The sequence below is a fragment of the Chlorocebus sabaeus genome, chromosome 12, assembly GCF_047675955.1.
Source record: "Chlorocebus sabaeus isolate Y175 chromosome 12, mChlSab1.0.hap1, whole genome shotgun sequence".
Taxonomy (NCBI): domain Eukaryota; kingdom Metazoa; phylum Chordata; class Mammalia; order Primates; family Cercopithecidae; genus Chlorocebus; species Chlorocebus sabaeus.
The window spans coordinates 107162531-107180891 of record NC_132915.1 but is presented as its reverse complement, the minus strand read 5'-3'; the positions used below and the strand labels follow the sequence as shown (position 1 = coordinate 107180891).

The 18361-nt window shown below is 49.0% G+C and overlaps 1 protein-coding gene and 1 long non-coding RNA gene across 6 annotated transcripts in view; both read left to right on the top strand.

The window, feature by feature from the left end:
* RAPGEF1 (Rap guanine nucleotide exchange factor 1) overlaps positions 1-18361 on the top strand; it is a 158570-nt gene that overhangs the window by 95013 nt on the left and 45196 nt on the right. For all 5 annotated transcript variants that reach the window (XM_037994051.2, XM_008005881.3, XM_037994052.2 and 2 more), the window contains 7 exons: positions 482-638; positions 9224-9312; positions 10255-10407; positions 10838-10961; positions 11414-11597; positions 13236-13736; positions 17636-17838. In XM_037994051.2, coding sequence (XP_037849979.2) covers positions 482-638; positions 9224-9312; positions 10255-10407; positions 10838-10961; positions 11414-11597; positions 13236-13736; positions 17636-17838 — 1411 coding nt within the window. The remainder of the gene's footprint in view (positions 1-481; positions 639-9223; positions 9313-10254; positions 10408-10837; positions 10962-11413; positions 11598-13235; positions 13737-17635; positions 17839-18361) is intronic.
* LOC140712996 (uncharacterized) lies at positions 13743-16901 on the top strand. The gene is made up of 2 exons (XR_012094895.1): positions 13743-13863; positions 13947-16901. It is a non-coding gene; the product is annotated as an uncharacterized lncRNA (long non-coding RNA).

Below are 18361 nucleotides of genomic sequence, written 5' to 3'. Positions count from 1 at the left end.
TGCAGACCTGTTTTGAGCTCATGACTGTTAAAATCCTGCAAACCTGTCGGCTCCTTGTGGCACATCTAAAATAGATTTTATTCTAATTGCTGACAGTCAGTATACACTCCCTGGACCTGGTCTAGTGATTAGCAGCTAGAAGGAGGGGGAGATGGGGCACTCCTCGAGACATATGATCAGAATCTTGTAGAAGGATGTGAAGTTCGAAAAAGCATCTTAACTATCGTGGTAGAATTTTTGTAATGTTCCATTTTGGAAATGAAAAAATTTTGAAACACAGATTAGAATATAAAGCTCCACAAAATCTTTGTTGAATGTAAGGAAAAAGGCTCATGGGAGAAGTTTGCTTATTAAAAGATGGTGTGGATTTTGCACAAAGAAAGATGGAGAAACACACCCTCGTCACCGAGAAGCTGGTTCTGTGCTAAGTGATGGTCATGCTTTAGGTTTTCTTTTTTTTCCATTTTTCTCTTCCCTGTAGCTCAGCCCTGTCTTCCTGCTATAGCCGAGTGTACCAAAGTCTCGCCAACCTCATTCGCTGGTCTGACCAAGTGATGCTGGAAGGTGTGAACTCAGAAGACAAGGAGATGGTGACGACGGTGAAGGGGGTCATCAAGGCCGTGCTGGATGGAGTGAAGGTACCGGTGCAGGTTCCAGACAGTCCCGGTCAGGGACTTAAGAGCAGCCTGCCTGCTGGTGCTTGTCACATAAGATCTTGCTCCCAACCTTCAAACATTAGAATGTCTTTCTGCGTCTCTGGTGTTGGTGTGCTGTATCCCATAACTACTTACTTCTCTCAGGACTGGTGCAAATGGCTCTTATGGAAAAGCTGCCCAGAGCAGTCAGTCCTTACTGAGCATTGCATTAAATCTTCAGTGAGCCTTCGTAGCATCGTGCTGGCTGAGCATGCGTACCAGCTAGACAAAATGCAATGGAGATCGTTTTCACAATGACTTTAAGCAAAGCTCCCAGCACGTCATGTCAGCGCTACCTTTTCATATTCTGGGAACTTCTAGGATTCTTGGTAGAAAAGCAGGAGTGAGTTGAGTAAGAAATGGAACTTTCTATATTTACTTGACATCCATGATGTGGTCTGTGTATTTGCTCTCCAGAGAAGTCAGAAACGGCATAAGAAATTATGAATCCTAGTTAAGATGGGAAGCAAAGGCCATAGAGGGTCTGGAATTGGGGTCAGGGGGACAAATCCTAATAGAGAAAATAAGTCCTAATAGATGGGGAGCAAGACAGAATGTTGGACATGAACCAGGTAAGGGCCTTTGGGTCAGGGCCAGGGCTGCAGGCAGCAGGACAGTGGAAACCCCGCTGTTGTGTGAGGCCGTATAATGTAGTAGAAAGGGGGCCAGCCTTAGCACCTGGATAGATTTGAATCCCAAGTTCATCAGTTGCTAGTCTATGAACTTGAACAATTTACTCAACTGCTGTGCACCTTAAGTAACTCATTTATAAAATAGGGGTAATGATAGCATCGTACATCGCAGGGTTATAGGAAAAATTACACTGGTCAATACACATAATGCTTCTAGAACAGCACCTGGCGCATACGGAGCAGTCAGGCCTTAGCTGCTATTTATTATTAATTATGTGGTGCTAGATGCTTGCTTTGTAAACAGATCTCTTGGCTTGAAAAACCTGCGTCCCTCTCTTTTCTGGACCCCTCAGCCTACAGTTATAGCTGAGGTATTTACCCCAGGTCAAAAAAAATTCCTTCCCACTCAGCCAGGCTAACAAATTCCTGAAAGCTGTCTCCTTGGCTTAACATTCCCCAGCAGCTCTGGAGAGTAGAATAAGGACCCCCAAAGGGCTTAAATTACAGAGAGAGGCTGAGAAAGCATTGCTCAGCATTGAAAATTGCTCCAGAATGAAATGTGTGTTTGCCAGGACATCTGGGTGGCCCTCCACCCCCAGCAGCATTTAAGGGGAGGCTGATGTGTCTGCTGGGGTCATGGAGTTCAAGTAAAGGGGGCTTGCCGATGACGTCAGTATTTTCCTCTGAATTCCCCCATGTTCTCCTTTTTTTTTTCTTTGAGATGGAGTCTCACTCTGTCACGCAGGCTGGAGTGCAGTGGTGCAATCTTGGCTCACTGCAACCTCTGCCTCCCAGGTTCAAGTGATTCTCCTGCCTCAGCCTCCCGAGATGCTGGGATTACAGGTGTGAGCCACCACACCCAGCTAATTTTGTATTTTTAGTAGAGATGGGGTTTCACCATGTTGGCCAGGCTGGTCTGGAACTCCTGACCTCAGGTGATCCGCCCACCTCGGCCTCCCAAAGTGTTGGGATTACAGGCCTGAGCCACTGCACCCAGCCTGCCCGTGTTCCCTTCATTCCAAAAAGTTACTAGTATCTGCTTAGGGCAGCGAGACTCAAGGATGTAGCCCAGGGTGGCTGTTGTGATCAGACCCGATGGCCCTTTCCAGGATTTGGAGGACAGGCACGTACATTATCCTGTCTGGTCCTCATGGTAGCACATTGGGTTCAGCAGGGCAGAGTGGGACATGGCCTGGGGCTTTATCAGCAGCCCCAAGTCACTCTGGCTCACCCATCCCTGCTGTTCCTGTCCAGGCTTCTGAAAATGCTATTATTGAAAATTGTTGTTTTTCAGGTAACATTATTAAGGTTTCCTTCTATCAAATTGATTCTGATGAGATGTTCACAAGTTAGAGTAGCCAAAACGGAGGAGAGCGAGTTTCCACTCATAAAGCTTTGTGACAGTCCCAAGTACATTTCCTCTGTGGAGTCGTTACAGCACCACTTCATTAGTTGAAAGGCATGTCTGAAAGAAAAATGTCCTTGATTTTTCAAAGTGACTGGGACAAAAAGACAAGAGAGAGAAACCTATAGATTATGAACCTGGCAATGTCAGAGCAAATAACTTTTCCACAGTTGCTTTAAAAATAGTTCAGTCAGAACAAAGATTCTCTAGGTGAGAAGCTTTACAAATTCACTTTTGTTTCATTTATTCAAGAAGCATTTAGTGAGAACCTTCTGTGTGCCAGGCAGTGAGAGAGAATTGGGAATATGAGCAAAGCTGGCCCAGACCCTGCCCTATGGCACTTAAAGTCTAAGGAGGACAGGACCATAAACACAAAGGCACACCCATGTGGTATAGCACTGCCAAGGGAGATGGCACAGGGTGCGATGAAAGGGTATGATGACCTTCCTTTCTCAGGGTGATGAGAGACGCTTCCCCAAGGAAGAGACAGGCCAGCATCTGGAGGATGGACAGGAGCTGCCTGTGGCTGGGAGCTTTTCATGCTGGAGTCATTACAGGCAATGAGAGTGATCGCGACACTATGATGTTGGCATTTCTTGTTATTGTCTAATAGTAATAATAGCTAACATTTATTGGGTGCTTTTTGTACATCATCCTCACTTAATACTCATGACAACCCTCCATAGTGGGCATGAATGACTGCCCCTTACCCCTTTCACAGGTGTGGAGACTCAGGCCCAGGTGGAGCAGTAGAGTCAGTGGCAAGGGCATGATTCCCACCCCAACCCGCTGCCCCCTCCCCGGTTCCTGTGCACCATGTCATCTGAGCTACCTCCCACGGGAGGACAGGATTCTCTGCACTCCCACCTACAAGTCAACTGTGACTTCCAGCGTCTCTCACGGACCCTTCAGGCCTGGGACACCGTACAAGCCCATGCCCTGGTGGCATGAGAGAGCCTCCCGCAGCTGGGAGGGGCTGGAGCTGTGCAGAGGGGAACGCACTCATGAGGATGTCGACAGCCCACTGGAGGAGGGGCTGGACGCTGCTTTACACTGACTCACCATCGTTTACGCAACCCATTCAGTTGTTCAAGGGAGTCTTTCCTCTTTTTTTTGAATGATTGAACATGTGTTATAAAACAGGATTACTTTGGTTTTGCCCCTGAATGGGTAGTAGCGTTTATCATTTAAACCTCCACATAAATGCCACTTGTTCAAGCTGTATAACCTTGGGCAAGTTACTTCCCTGAGTTACAAGTAGGTTTTAAAATATTTGCCCTGAAGATTTGAGGAGAGATTCAGTAAGATAAAGTATATAAAGTACCTGGTAAGAACTAGGTAACCAGGAGGCAGTGGGGAAACAGTGTTGCTTGGAGAAGTGTGCATTTCTAATGGCTCACGGGGACCATTTTTGATGGTGATTGTGGCTCTCTTCAGGTAGTCTTATAATCTCAGGTAAGAGATAGACCCCTGTCACCTCGTCTGGTTCTGGGGCCGCTTTTCCACCGGGAGCCTGTAGCTCAGAGGTGGTTATGACTCTTGAAGGAAGGAAATCTGAGGAATTTAAAGACCCTCAATGTTTTTCTCTGAAAACCACACCCAGTCTAGCACCTGGATGTTGGGGGGCTGAGCCACTCAAGGTCAAAGAGATATCCCAGCATGACCTTTTGAAATCGGTACCCCACCTCTTTCCAACTTGACCAGTTAATTTCCTCTCTTACTTGAGCACCAGAGCTGTATTTTGACTTGTCAAAGGTCATTTAAGCCCTTCCTTCTCTGTGATTATTTTCTTTCTCTTTTTTTTTTTTTTTTTTTTTTGAGACGGAATCTCACTCTTGTTGCCCAGGTGTGATCTCAGCTCGCTGCAACCTCCACCTCTAGGGTTCAAGTGATTCTCCTGCCTCAGCAGGAGATTACAGTAGCTGGGATTACAGGCACCCACCACCACGCCCGGCTAATTTTTTTATCTTTAGTAGAGACAAGGTTTCACCATGTTGGCCAGGCTGGTCTTGAACTCCTGACCTCCAGTGATCCGCTCGCGTAGGCCCCCCAAAGTGCCGGGATGACAGGCGTGAGCCACTGTGCCCGGCCTATAATCATTTTCAATATGAATAAAATGAACATGGAAGTAAAGTATTACATATTTGGAGAGCTACTTTTCCAAATACCGTTTTTGACTTTTGAAAACCGATTTTCAGCGACCAGTCGGCAGTTTCCAGTCACTGTTGTAGACATAGACTCTAGAGTAGTCTCTTAGAGTCTTTTTTTTTCTTTTTTTCCTCCCCAAGACAGTCTCACTCTATCGCCCAGGCTGGAGTGCAACAATGGCACAAACTGTGCTCACTGCAACCTCCACCTTCTGGATTCAAGCGATCCTCCATTCTCAGCCTCCTGAGTAGCTGGGACCACAGGTGCATACCACCACGTCCAACTAATTTTTTTTTTTTTTTTTTTGGTAAAGACAGGGTTTTACCATGTTGCCCAGGCTGGTTTTGAACTCCTGGGCTCGAGTGATTCACTCATCTCGGCCTCCCAAAGTGCTAGGATCACAGGCATGAGCAACCACACCTGGCCTTTGTGTCAGTCTTTTTTTTTTTTTTTCTTTGAGACGGAGTCTTGCTCTGTTGCCCAGGCTAGAGTGCAGTGGTGCCGTCTCGGCTCATTGCAAGCTCTGCCTTCCGGGTTCACACCATTCTCCTGCCTCAGCCTCCCGAGTAGCTGGGACTACAGGCACCCGCCACCGCACCCGGCTAATTTTTTGTATTTTTAGTAGCGGCGGGGTTTCACCGTGCTCTCGATCTCCTGACCTACACGTGATCCACCCACCTCGGCCTCCCAAAGTGCTGGGATGACAGGAGTGAGCCACCGCGCCTGGTCCTTTCAGTCTTTTCTAACTTGTGCCTCAGGACAATTAAAAAGTCTGACATCCCTCTCAAAAAAAATTCTACCTTCAGTAGGAGGTATTGGGCTCATGCAAGTTATAAATGGTCAGCTTTCAGTGAGATTAGGGTGTTAGCACAGTAGCTAGATATGTGCACATTTTAGGGTTTCTCTTCTGTGATAGTTAAGGCAAGTCAAGACTAAAGACCTTCTGTCTAGGCAGGGAGATAGGTGGTAAATTTAAAAAGCAGCCCGCCCCCTTTTATACTCTTTTCAAGCCTAGGCCATGCGAGCTAGTGTAGGGAGCATGATTGGGATTGTGACATCATCTTTGAATTCGGGCGCCTGCCTGCACATGTGTGCCTGTCATTCCAGGATTCTTTTGCCATCGTTCATTAGTTGAGTTTACAGCTGCCTCTCCAGAAAGATGACGATCTAATTATAATTGCTCATGAATCAATGAAGAGTCGGGAATGTTTTCCTGTATCAACAGATGCAAACAACACAGACTTCTTTCTCTTCCTTTTGCCCTGCTTGTAAAGAAGAGTGAATCTGAAAGTGGGGTGTCCAGGGCACTGTGTTCTGGTGCTCTTTAACTCCCTCTAAGGCCGTGATGCTCTTCTTTGGGGCCTGGCGTTGTGCTTTTAGGAAGAGCTGCGTCTCCCACCATCCCCGCTCCTCCAGGTGATAGGGTGCAGGGGAGCTGCATCAGTCCTAATTGCTCTCTTCCCTGATTGTGTAGTCTCTCGTCCTCTATCTTGTCCTGTTTGTAATCAATCACCAGCTAGATGACTGCTCCTTAAATATTAACTTCTAAATTATGCTAACATCTAAGTATTAAGGTTCTCCTTTCTTGCTAGTACTTGGCTCTTAGAGATTTTGCTTCTCCACAGTTCTTCAAGAATAGACGTCTGAATGGGGTAACAACTGTCACAGAGTAGGGTAACACTGAACCTGTGTCTGTGGATATGCCTGGCTGGGCATGGTGGCTCACACCTGTAATCCCAACACTTTGGGAGGCCAAAACAGGAGGATCACTTAAGCCCAAGAGTTTGATAGATGCATTTAGTTTTGGGGGGTGGTTTGCTTGTTTAATTATTATTTCGGAAGTAATATATGTTCATTTCAGAAAATTTAGAAAATAGAAAAAGAACAAAATAAAGGGGTGTTTCATAGCCATATTTTTTGTATTATATATATTCTTGATTTGGCTTTGTTTACAAAACGTGCAATATATACCAGCATATCACCTAGAACTATTTTTCCACTTAATGTATTATAGCGTCTTTCCATGATACAGCGCATATTCTTGTTGTGACTTTGTTTTTAATAACAATGTAATGGTTGGCCCATTGTCTGGTTCTATCATGACTTATGTAATCAGTATATATTATCAAATATTTAATTGTGGGATATTGAACTATTCAAAATTATCACATTAATGATACACAATCTTTTTTTTTTTTTTTTTTTTTTTTTTGAGACGGAGTCTCGCTCTGTCGCCCAGGCTGGAGTGCAGTGGCCGGATCTCAGCTCACTGCAAGCTCCGCCTCCCTGGTTCCCGCCATTCTCCTGCCTCAGCCTCCCGAGTAGCTGGGACTGCAGGCGCCCGCCACCTCGCCCGGCTAGTTTTTTGTATTTTTTAGTGGAGACGGGGTTTCACCGTGTTAGCCAGGATGGTCTCGATCTCCTGACCTCGTGATCCGCCCGTCTCGGCCTCCCAAAGTGCTGGGATTACAGGCTTGAGCCACCGCGCCCGGCCACAATCTTATGTATACTCTGTGATGACCATCTTTTGTGGTTTAATTTTTGCACACATTCATGACATTTTTCTTGGGCAAGATTCTTTTTTTAAGAGACGGAGTCTTAATCTCTCACCTAGGCTGGAGTGTGATTACAGTTCACTGCAGCCTTGAACCCCTGGGCTCAAGCCATCCTTCTGCCTCAGCCTCCCAAAGTGCTAGGATTATAGGCATGAGCCACTGCACCTGGTGCAAAATTCTCATAATGCAAATGTTTAAGGCTTTTGATATATACTGATAAGTCATACCTCTAGAGAGGCTGTCTGAAGCAGTGCTCCCACCTACTATATCTGGAAGTTTCTATTTTATTACCATCCAAAGTGATGAATGTCTTACGATTATTGACCATTGGTATCTGTGACTTACTTGTTTGATTTTTTTTTTGGCGTGTTCACCTTCTAGTTTTTGTGTTTTCGAAAGAACCCTTGCACTGGGAAGGATGGTAACTGACTCTGACTTATTTGCAGCATATACTGCCGTTTTTGTGTGTGGTGTTTTTGAGTCTGGAGAGGCTTGGCAGCCACTGGTTCAGGGTCTCTGGTTACTGTGTTGCCCACTGGCATCCGCTGCCACCTCCTCTATAACTTGGAAACAGCTTCCTGCTGAAACACGTAGGCCCTGGCCAGATGTCCATCGACAGGAAGGCGGGGGGAGAAGTTGTGATGCATCCACTCATGGGAACACTGCTGGCAGCAAGCAGCAGGCGCCTCGCGCACACGAAGCACAGCTGTTGACACTGAGCTTGGGGGACGGAGCAGGCAAAGATGTGTGGACAGGAAGTGGATTGGTGGCTGCCAGGGGCTGGGGGTCGAGGGGAATGTGGAGTTTCCTTTTGGGGTGATGAGAATTCCTAAAATTGATTGTACTGATGGTCACACAACTCTGTGAACAGACTAAAAACCACTGAATTGTACACTTTAAATGGGTGAATTTGATGGCATATGAATTATATATCCATAAAGCTGTTTTTAAAAAGAAAGTGGACACAAAAGTGTATATATGATATGGTTGCATTTATATAAAGTTCTAGGACAGGCAAAAGTAATCTATGATAATAGAAGTTCAAAAACGGTTGGGGCAGGGCAGATTGGCTGGAAATGTTCTTTGTGTTTTTAGTGGCACTTACTTGGGTATATACGGTTGTCAAAACTCATCAAACTGGGAGAAAATGCATTCTAATCTTTTTTTAAAAACCACATGGGCCCTTAGGTCTTCCCTTTTTTTTTCTTTTGCTATGATTTGAAAAAGGCTATTTTTCTTTTCTTTTTTCTCAGTTAATGGTTCTAAAGTGATTTTTTTACTGGGTTATCTCCCCTTAACTCCTTCTCCATTGACAAGGATCCCAACCAGCCCCCACCCACCCCCACCAGCTAGCTGCTCCACCACACCTGTGGCCAGCTCGCCTTGGGAAGCCACCCAGTGCCACACGATCTAATGACTTTAGAGAACTAGAAACAGAGTCATTCCCCAACAAACTGACTGGGAATCTGTTCTGCCGGGTATTTTAATTTGTGTGATAAACAATCATTTTGAGACTCTGGGGTTTGCCATTTCCCCTTCCAAGAGGAAGTGCCTTTACGCATTTGAAACTTCTTGACATGCCATGAAGGTATTTTTGGAGGGCCGGGGACATTTGGGAAGTCATGCAGATTACCTAAGGCAAGTGATTCTTGCGTTTATGGTGCGTGGAGAATCTGTAGGCACAGAAATGAGACTCAGCAGCAGAGGACAGACCGCACCTGCCTGCCTTCTTGTGGAAACTCAGTGGTGACGGGAGCTTTGCTCATTGCCTTTTTCTTGTGGGGGTAGGAGCTGGTCAGGCTCACCGTCGAGAAGCAGGGACGTCCGTCTCCAACAAGCCCCGTGAAGCCCAGTTCCCCTGCTGGCAAGCCTGATGGGTAGGTGCTGATTAACCCTCCTGTCGCGGGGGTCACACTCAGTGGCAAAGTCTCTACATTTGACGAGGATAGGGCCTGGGGGGTGGGCAGCATGAGGGTGGGCTGCTGGAGGCCCATATTACTTTTTCAGTGGTTAGCATTGTGTGTGTATTTCACACAGGCTTGAAGTATTGCCCATCTCAAGTTTACTCTCCAGCGTGACTGTTTCCAAGGATCATGTGTGAGCGCATCCAGTGGCACATACCAGTGCTTTTCCTGGGCATCTTCGTTTCATAATTACAAAGAACTTTTAAGGGCTTGGGTTTGGGGGATTTGACTTGAGCGCACTCTTGCTTAATCCAGAGTAAACTGAGGATGACATCGATGGTTGTAAGGGTTTATATTCATCTCTACTCCAAGCTCCTGGTAAAAATATAAAACATAAATTTGGACCTTTGTTTTGTTTTTGAGATGAGTCTCTGTTGCTCAGGCTGGAGTCCAGTGGTACGATCTGGGCTCATTGCAACCTCCTCCTCTCAGGTTAGAGTGATTCTCCTGCCTCAGCCTTTCAAGTAGCTGGGACTACAGGTGCACGCCACCACGCTCGGCTAATTTTTGTATTCCATGTTGGCCAAGCTGGTCTCAAACTCCTAACCTCAAGTGATTTGCCGCCTTGGCCTGATTATAGGTGTGAACCACTGTGCCCGGCCTGGAGCATTTTAGAGAGCCCTTAGATCATCTTCAGATGAGGAAACTGAGGTGCAAAGTTGGGGGCACAGCCAAGCTTCAGTAGCTCCTTAGCAACCAAACCAGAACCCCAGGGCTCTGTATCCAGGGAGCTGGCTCCTCAGCCCCACCTCACCCACCATGTTCTACCCAGTCACATCCTCACCCTCTCAGGGCCTGTATGTGCTCCTCCCGTCTTTGACCTTCTGTAACCCCAAGTTCTTCCCAATTCTGCAGCCCAGCAGAGCTCCCCCTGACAGACCGCGAGGTAGAAATCCTAAACAAGACGACCGGGATGTCACAGTCAACTGAGCTCCTCCCAGACGCCACAGATGAAGAGGTCGCGCCCCCCAAGCCCCCTCTGCCTGGCATTCGGGTGGTTGATAATAGGTAATTACCTTCCTGTTTGTCCAGTGCCTCCCATGGCAGAATGAGCAAGAAAGGGAGGAAGGCAGGGCTCGGGCCCTTTCCCCTCAGTGCTGGGGGCTTGGCCCCCCTTGGGAGGCTGACTCTGGAGCTGTCCCCACCCCGCCCAGCCCTCTCTGGCCACCCCGAGCTCTCCTGAAGGCCTCCTTGTGCCCTCAGCCCAGGGAGACCTGGTATGATTTATTATGAAAGAAAAAGAAAGGGTTGTTCTTTTTCGTTCATTTGGTATTTACAGGTTTTATTTTGGCGGAGGGGAGTAGGCAGGAGTTGAAGTGTGAACACTGGGTGTGGAGAGTCTAGTAATGAAAGAGCCCCACATCCTGTACCCCAATATCACGCTGAAGAGCTTTGGTGAGTGTGGTTTGGTCTGCCTGGACATTTCGGTCTGTTTCAGTCCTCCACCAGCATTGCCACCCAAGAAAAGACAGTCGGCACCGTCCCCTACCCGAGTGGCTGTGGTGGCCCCCATGAGCCGAGCCACCAGTGGCTCCAGTTTGCCTGTTGGAATCAATAGGCAGGTAATGCAGCTCGAGTTCACTTCTTGGGAAGGCAGGGAGGGGGTGGGGGGCTCAGGGATTTGCTCCTGAAGCTGAAAGAAACCCATGGTCTTCAGTCGCTGGTGTTTTGTCACATCGAGGGATGTGAGACCTTGTACCCATCCCTCCCATTCCAGGACATGATCCAAATTCCCATATGGGGATAAGGGTCAGGGCAGGGAGGCCAGAGCCAAAGGGCGTCTCCTGGGGATAGGTGAGCCCAGCCCCAGAGCCCTCCCTGGTCACACCCCCCACCAACTCCAGACGGCTGCTTCTCTGCTGTATGTGTCCTTCAGTTGCTGACGTCAGAGGTGGTTTTTGAGTTTGCCTGGCAGTATTTCCTTCTCTAAGTAAATGCACCGGTTGCCTCACCCCTGGTCTCTGCCACCGTTTCTCAGAAGTGACTTGGCTTTGTTTTTCTTTTTCCGTTTGAGGATTTTGACGTTGACTGTTATGCACAGAGGCGACTGTCAGGAGGCAGCCACTCATATGGTGGAGAGTCGCCCCGCCTCTCCCCCTGCAGCAGCATAGGCAAGCTCAGCAAGTCAGACGAGCAGCTGTCCTCTCTGGACAGGGACAGTGGGCAGTGCTCCCGGAACACAAGCTGTGAAACACTAGGTGAGCCGCCAGCATCCTCCTGTTCCATCCTGTCTTGGTGGCTTCTCTGGGGCCATACAGTCCTGGGTGGGAGTCCCAGGTCATGCGATCATTGACTACGTGACTTTGGCCAACTTGCTTAAAATCTGAGCCTCAGCTTCCTCATCTGCAAAATAAGGATAACAGTATCTGCCTCCCTAGGAAGTTGAGCATGTAAATGAAATCACAACCTAAAACCACAGCCTAGATATTCAAGCGGTAACTGTTGTTAGTTCATCTGTCAGTGGGTAATTTGACTCTCTTTACCAAAATTAAGAGCCATTTGTGTTGAGAGCTTTAAATGAAGGGGTGGGGGTCCTGACAACACTTGACAGAGGCTGAAGGGGAAGGAGCCACACGAGCCAGCCTTCTCGTTAGTCAGCGCTGAATGTGTGCTGCGCGGGCCCCTCCCGTCTGCTGGGCAGGGGGCTTAGAGAGCAGGAAGCTGTTTGTATCCTGTGAACTAGATATTTTCACTTCTGAGACTGTATCCTAGGAGCATAATCAGCGATTAATAGCAAGATTTCATTGGTAGGAAATCAGGTGAATGATGGTACATTCATTTGCTGGAATAATCTGTAGCTATTAAAAATTGCTCATAATATATTGATAACTGGAAAAAGTACAGGGCCATTTACATATTTTCATAGTATTCTCAATTTTTTTTTTTGAGACAGAGCCTCACTCTGTCACCCAGGCTGGAGTGCAGTGACACTGGGCTTACTGCAACCTCTGCCTCCCAGGTTCAAGTGATTCTCCTGCCTCAGCCTCCCAAGTAGCTGGGACTACAGGTGTGCACCACCACGTCTGGGTAATTTTTTTGTATTTTTAGTAGAGGCGGGGTTTCACCATGTTGGCCAGGCTGGTCTTGAACTCCTGACCTCAGGTGATCCGCCCGCCTCAGCCTCCCAAAGTGCTGGGATTACAGGCGTGGGCCACCGCGCCCAGCCAATTTTCGTATTTTTAGTAGAGAAAATGGTTTCATCACATTGGCCAGGCTGGTCTTGAACTCCTGGCCTCTAGTGATCAGCCCACATCAGCCTCAATAAGTGCTGGGATTACAGTCGTGAGCCACTACGCCCAGCCAATTTTTGTATTTTTAGTGGAGACGGGGTTTCGCTGCATTGGCCAGGCTGGTCTTGAACTCCTGACCTCAAGTGATCGGCCTGCCTCGGCCTCGCAAAGTGCTGGAATTATAGGCGTGAGCCACCGCGCGGCCCGCAGCTGGACTTTTTCAAAAAGGAATCCTAGAGGCAAAAAAGGCATTTAAGGAAATACATCAAAATGTAAATAGAAAATACAGTTAGATTACGGGGTTGTGGGTGATTTTTATTTTCTTGATGTAATTTGCCACGGTTTCTGTAATGGTTGTGTATTTTTCTTTTTTTTAAGTAAGAAATTAAAAAATGAGAAAAGTATAGCAAACAGCCATATTCCCATCTGGTTTGCTTTTATAATCAGGGAGAATGAAGAATATAACATGTAAATATAAAGGAAACCCTGGAGACATGTCTTTGTCACACACCCGTGAGCAAGCCGGCGAGAGGTGGGCAGCGGGGGCTGGCTGCTCCTGCAGGGCCTCTGGCTAACGGGTCTTTTTTTTCCCTGTTGTAACTGCAGACCACTATGATCCCGACTATGAATTCCTCCAGCAAGACCTCTCTAACGCAGACCAGATACCTCAGCAGACGGCCTGGAACCTTAGCCCGTTGCCAGAGTCTTTGGGGGAGTCTGGGTCTCCATTTGTTGGCCATCCTTTCCAGCTGCCTCTTGGCAGCCATCCCCAGCCAGACGGACCTCTGGCCCCAGGGCAGCAGACAGTTACGCCGCCTGCTCTCCCCGAGAAGAAGCGCAGGAGTGCAGCCTCCCAGACGGCGGACAGCTCTGGCTGCAGGGTGTCCTACGAGCGGCATCCCTCGCAGTACGACAACATCTCTGGGGAGGACCTGCAGAGCACGGCCCCAATCCAGTCCGTCCCCTACGCACCCTTTGCTGCTATTCTCCCCTTTCAGCATGGAGGTTCCTCAGCCCCTGTCGAATTTGTGGGTGATTTTACTGCTCCTGAATCAACGGGTGACCCAGAAAAACCACCTCCTCTACCAGAGAAGAAAAACAAACACAGTAAGCTTTTGTTGCACTGTTGTCAGGAAGTGCATTTTATAACCTGAAATGGCAGTGTGTTTTCTTTCAGCATTAGACCAGAAGCAAATCAGTGGCCTCATTATTTCATAAAAGATAGGCCAGCCAGGTATGTGGACACTCCTGGGAGCCAGGTTTTCTCATTACAGGTGATCGTTTTTAAAGCCTGATCAGCTGATCTCTCCTTTACAGTTTCCGTACAGTCTCAGGCCGGTTCTCCACGTAGCCCGAGGGCTTCTCCTCTTTAGATGGCAGCAGTTGACCTTCTGGCCTGATCACAGTGACAGAGGGGAACAAGTGTCCTGGCATGCAGGACAGCATTGCAGCAACATCTGCGTAGAGCGAGGTGGATATTTGAATTTCAGCAGAACTTACCTAGTGCCCACAGAGTGATTGTCTAAGGATCCTGTCTAGAGCACGCTGTCTCTGTTCATGCTCCCAGAATGACATGGGAGCTGAGGTTGCCCAGCAGGAGTAATTGAGGACACTTCTTGGACCAAATATTTTAATATATGATGTTACTGGAGCCCAGGGGTGGAGCTGAAGTTTTGAATATTTTCCAACTGTAAATCTGCCATAAAAGTAATAAGGAGAGTTCTCCTGGAAATTGTTTTCTCCTAGCTCCCCTAACTGCCCCACACTTCTGGGAGTTGCCTGGCCCTCTCTGTCCCTGCCCTCTCCCCACTTCACTAGCATAGTTCTGCTTCGATTTTCTTGGCAGCGCAGCTGTCACCATTTCAATGTGTGTGGTCACGTTAGCCCCACAGCCTCAGGCTTCCCTGGCCTCAGTTGACATATCCAACAGAGAACTTCTATGAACTAGAAATGGAATCTCTACTCCAAATTCCCAAATGAGAGCATCTGAGCCCAGCTTAGAGCTGGGCCCCATTCTCAAAGAAGGGAAGACCTGGCTTGGTTCAATCCAGCAAGGATCGCCCTGAGGGCCGGCTGCATGGTCTCCAGAAGGCTGCGGCTGAGATGGTGTCATGTATCCCCAGCTCCTCAGTGGGTGTTGCCCAGCTTGTGTGATGGCCTCAGCAGTGGTCCCCCAGCTAGAGGGAGAGCTGGCTCTGTGGGACTAATGATGTCATCCCCATCTGTCGTGTATATTCGCTCATCAGAAACCAGGGCTCCCGCAGAGGGGTGTGCAATGGCAGTGCCAGAAGCATTTCCTTCTCTTCCCCTCCCTCTGCGTGGACAAGTGTTGAAAGAGCTGTTGGCCTCCCCCTCCACCCCTGTTATCTTGGGCTACATGCCACTCAGGCTCACCCCCTTTCCTTCCCTAGGGGAGGGGTCCTCTGAGCTCAGACACTGGGCAGGATGGCATCCTTACAAACTGCAGCAGACGCCAGAGAGCCTTACCCTTCCAGCTCCTAGAACAAGTGTGGGCGGCGGTCCTCATGCAGGGTCTGTAGAGGGGAGAAGGAAAGGGAGGGGTAGCCAGTGTTTCCTTTCAAACAGTCTCAAGTGGCTGAAAATCCCCAGTAATTTAGGCCACCATTTTGAGGCTTTAACCCATTCATCAGTGTCTCCAGCACTGGAGCCTGCAAACCTCTAAAAAACTCCTGAGCTGCAGCCATGGCGTGCCCTGAGCTAAAGCTTCACACGCCCTGTCGAAGGTCATCATGACAGCCACCTGCAAGGCAGGCCCTATTAGCTCCAGTTTCATAGGTAGAGAAACTGGAGCTTAGAAGAACTGAGTATTGCCCAAGATCAACAAGCAAGTGGGGCACGGATCTGGGACTGAGAGCCTGACCTGAGTTGACCAAGCCTGTTACACTTCCTCCCAAGCCGAGGAGGAAGGGATTCAGCCCTCTTTCCTTGAGATCCCATCCAGTTTTCAGTGTTGACCCCTATGCAGGGGGTGGTCTTCTCCATACTCTGTGAAAGAGCCCCAAACTTAGGTACCCTGAGCCTCAGTCCTAGTCCCCAGTCTGCTCTTCACTCCCCGAGGGGACCCTCAGGTGACCTTGTGGAAAATGCCTCAAAATTGCTTTGAGGGAAAGAAGGAAAGAATCATCACCCTGGCCGCATGGCTGACACTGGCCTGAGTTCACACACGCTCAGTCCCGATGTCACAACGTATCCTCATCATTTGGGATGCACTGATATCATGAGGGTCCCCAGCCCCTCTTGCCAGGGGCAACCCCATGGGTCCCTTGCACCAGACGAGCCTTGTGATCACTGTCCGGCACCTGAAATCCCCACAGTCCCAGGCCCTGAGCACTGGCGGCTGAGCCTTCCCAGCAGTGCTGGCTGCCTGGCCTCTGGGCTGCCACTGGGCTGCTTTTGAAATGGACCGGGTCCTCCTCATTTCTAGAAGGCTGAGAATGTCACTGCTATTCCCTATGCTTGGCTAGCAGGTCTCTACAAGGGCTTCATCATCAAGAGTTCAGAAAGACCTCCTGAAGAGATCACAGTTTCACAGAAAAGTCAGGCAGAGGTGTTTGTGTTTAGTCTTTTTCTTTTTTCCATAGTTCACTGCAGCCTTGAACTGGGTTCAAGGGATCCTCCCACCTCAGCCTCTTGAATAGCTGGGACCATAGGCACATACCACCATTGCTAATTTTTTTCTTTTCTTTTTTCTTTTTAGAGATGGGAGTCTCACTCTGTTGCCCAGACTGGTGTCGAACTAGCCTCAAGTGACCCTCCTGCCTCAGCCTCCCAAAGCACTGGGATTATAGGCATGAGCCACTGTGCCCGGCCACGTTTAGTCTTTTTAGGGAGCAGTTTGTGGGTGCTTGGGATCACCTTCCTAGGCTTGCCTCTTCCTCTGGAGCCTGGTGACGATGGCTGTGCAGCATTAAAGAGGAAGTGTGGGGCTAGGCGCAGTGGCTCACGCCTGTAATCCCGTCACTTTGGGAGACCGAGCCAGGTGGATCACCTGAGGTCAGGAGTTTGAGACCAGCCAGACCAACATGGCACAACCCTATCTCTACTGAAAATACAAAAATTAGCTGGACGTGGTGGTCCACACCTGTAATCCCAGCTACTTGGGAGACTGAGTCAGGAGGATGGCTTAAAACCCACGAGGTGGAGGTTGCAGTGAGCCGAGATCACACCATTACACTCCAGCCTGGACGACGAGTGAAACTCAGTCTCAAAAAAAAAAAAAGGAAGTGTAAGACAAGCTCAAGGGGCTGCGAGCTGCCCTTTCAGTAGCAGCAGCTGACCTCAGGGGGGAACCATCTCTTCCTGTGCATCTTTTCCAACCAAGTTCTGCTCTGTGCTTGTTGGAGCTAGTAAGAAATTCTTACATAATCTTTTAAATAAAGAAGGTGACTTTGAACCCTTTCCTTCAGTGACACTCCTGGAGAGAGAGCATTTCCTCTATACCTGGACCCCCAGTGCAGCTCAGGGAAGAAATAAACTCCCTACCTCTGTGACTCTTCCTCAGCTCAGTGTCTGGCCTTCCTTGATTTGTTGACTAGTTGAGGTTTGCAGAAAAGCCTCTGGCTTTGTGCTTATTTGAAGGTACAAAATTTAGCACTGCAGAGCCACCACTTTTTCTTGGTATCTGAATCTCGGCTCCACCTGGCAGGTGCCCGTGGCACTTGTGACGTGCCCTGAGGGGAAAGTGCCTGCTCAGGAGGTGGCTGAGACTTGCCATCCCTTGAGTCCGTCGCTTGAGTCCTGAGTTCACATTAGGGTTCCCCATTGGTGTTGCGCGTCTGCTAATCTGGACATGTCTCCTCCGTTAGCGCATCAAGACAGGGTGTGATTTCACTGCCCAAAAAGGCCTCTGCGCTCCGCCTCTGTTCGTCCCTCCCTGAGGTGCTTTCGCTGGAAAGCCCCCTAGCTGCTGTGGGAAGAATGTGGGGAGGGGTTCCCTGATGTAGCAGCCCCCAGCCTTGCTGCAGCTCTGTCCCTCCGTTTCACAGTGCTGGCCTACATGCAGCTGCTGGAGGACTACTCGGAGCCACAGCCCTCCATGTTCTACCAGACGCCGCAGAACGAGCACATCTACCAGCAGAAGAACAAGCTCCTCATGGAGGTATACGGCTTCAGCGACTCCTTCAGCGGGGTGGACTCTGTGCAGGAGCTGGCCCCGCCGCCCGCCCTACCCCCCAAGCAGCGGCAGCTGGTGAGTGACACCCTCCCTTGTGACTAGAACTTCCGATCCTAGCAGGTCTCTAGGAACCAGAACGAGCCTCCTCCGTGCCGTGGCAGGGCCCCGGTTTTGGGTGTGGAAGGCACCATCTCCCACACAGATGCTTTTACTTCCTCCTGAGATGCTCACCAGCAGCCCAGTGCCCGCTCCACCACCTCCCCACCCTGGGGTGCAGGGACCTTTCTTTTCCACAGCAGGCCCACGCAGCAGGGACAGGCTTGTACTCAGGGTGTTTGCTCTCTCTGCTGACAGTCTCTTGTATTTTTTTTCTGTCTTCTTTGGCTTCAACATAGACCTCCCAGAAGGGAGGGACTCAGTCAAAGCACAGGACATGGTCTGTGCATGGCCATCTGTGGACTTGATTGGCATAATGGGCCTAACTGTGTAGAGTGACTTACAACCCAGCCTTGGCCGGGGAGGGCCCAAGGGAAACAAGCGCCATTGAAGCAGAGGATGGCTTTAAACAGAGCCACTCTGTTTCAGACACGGCACCTTC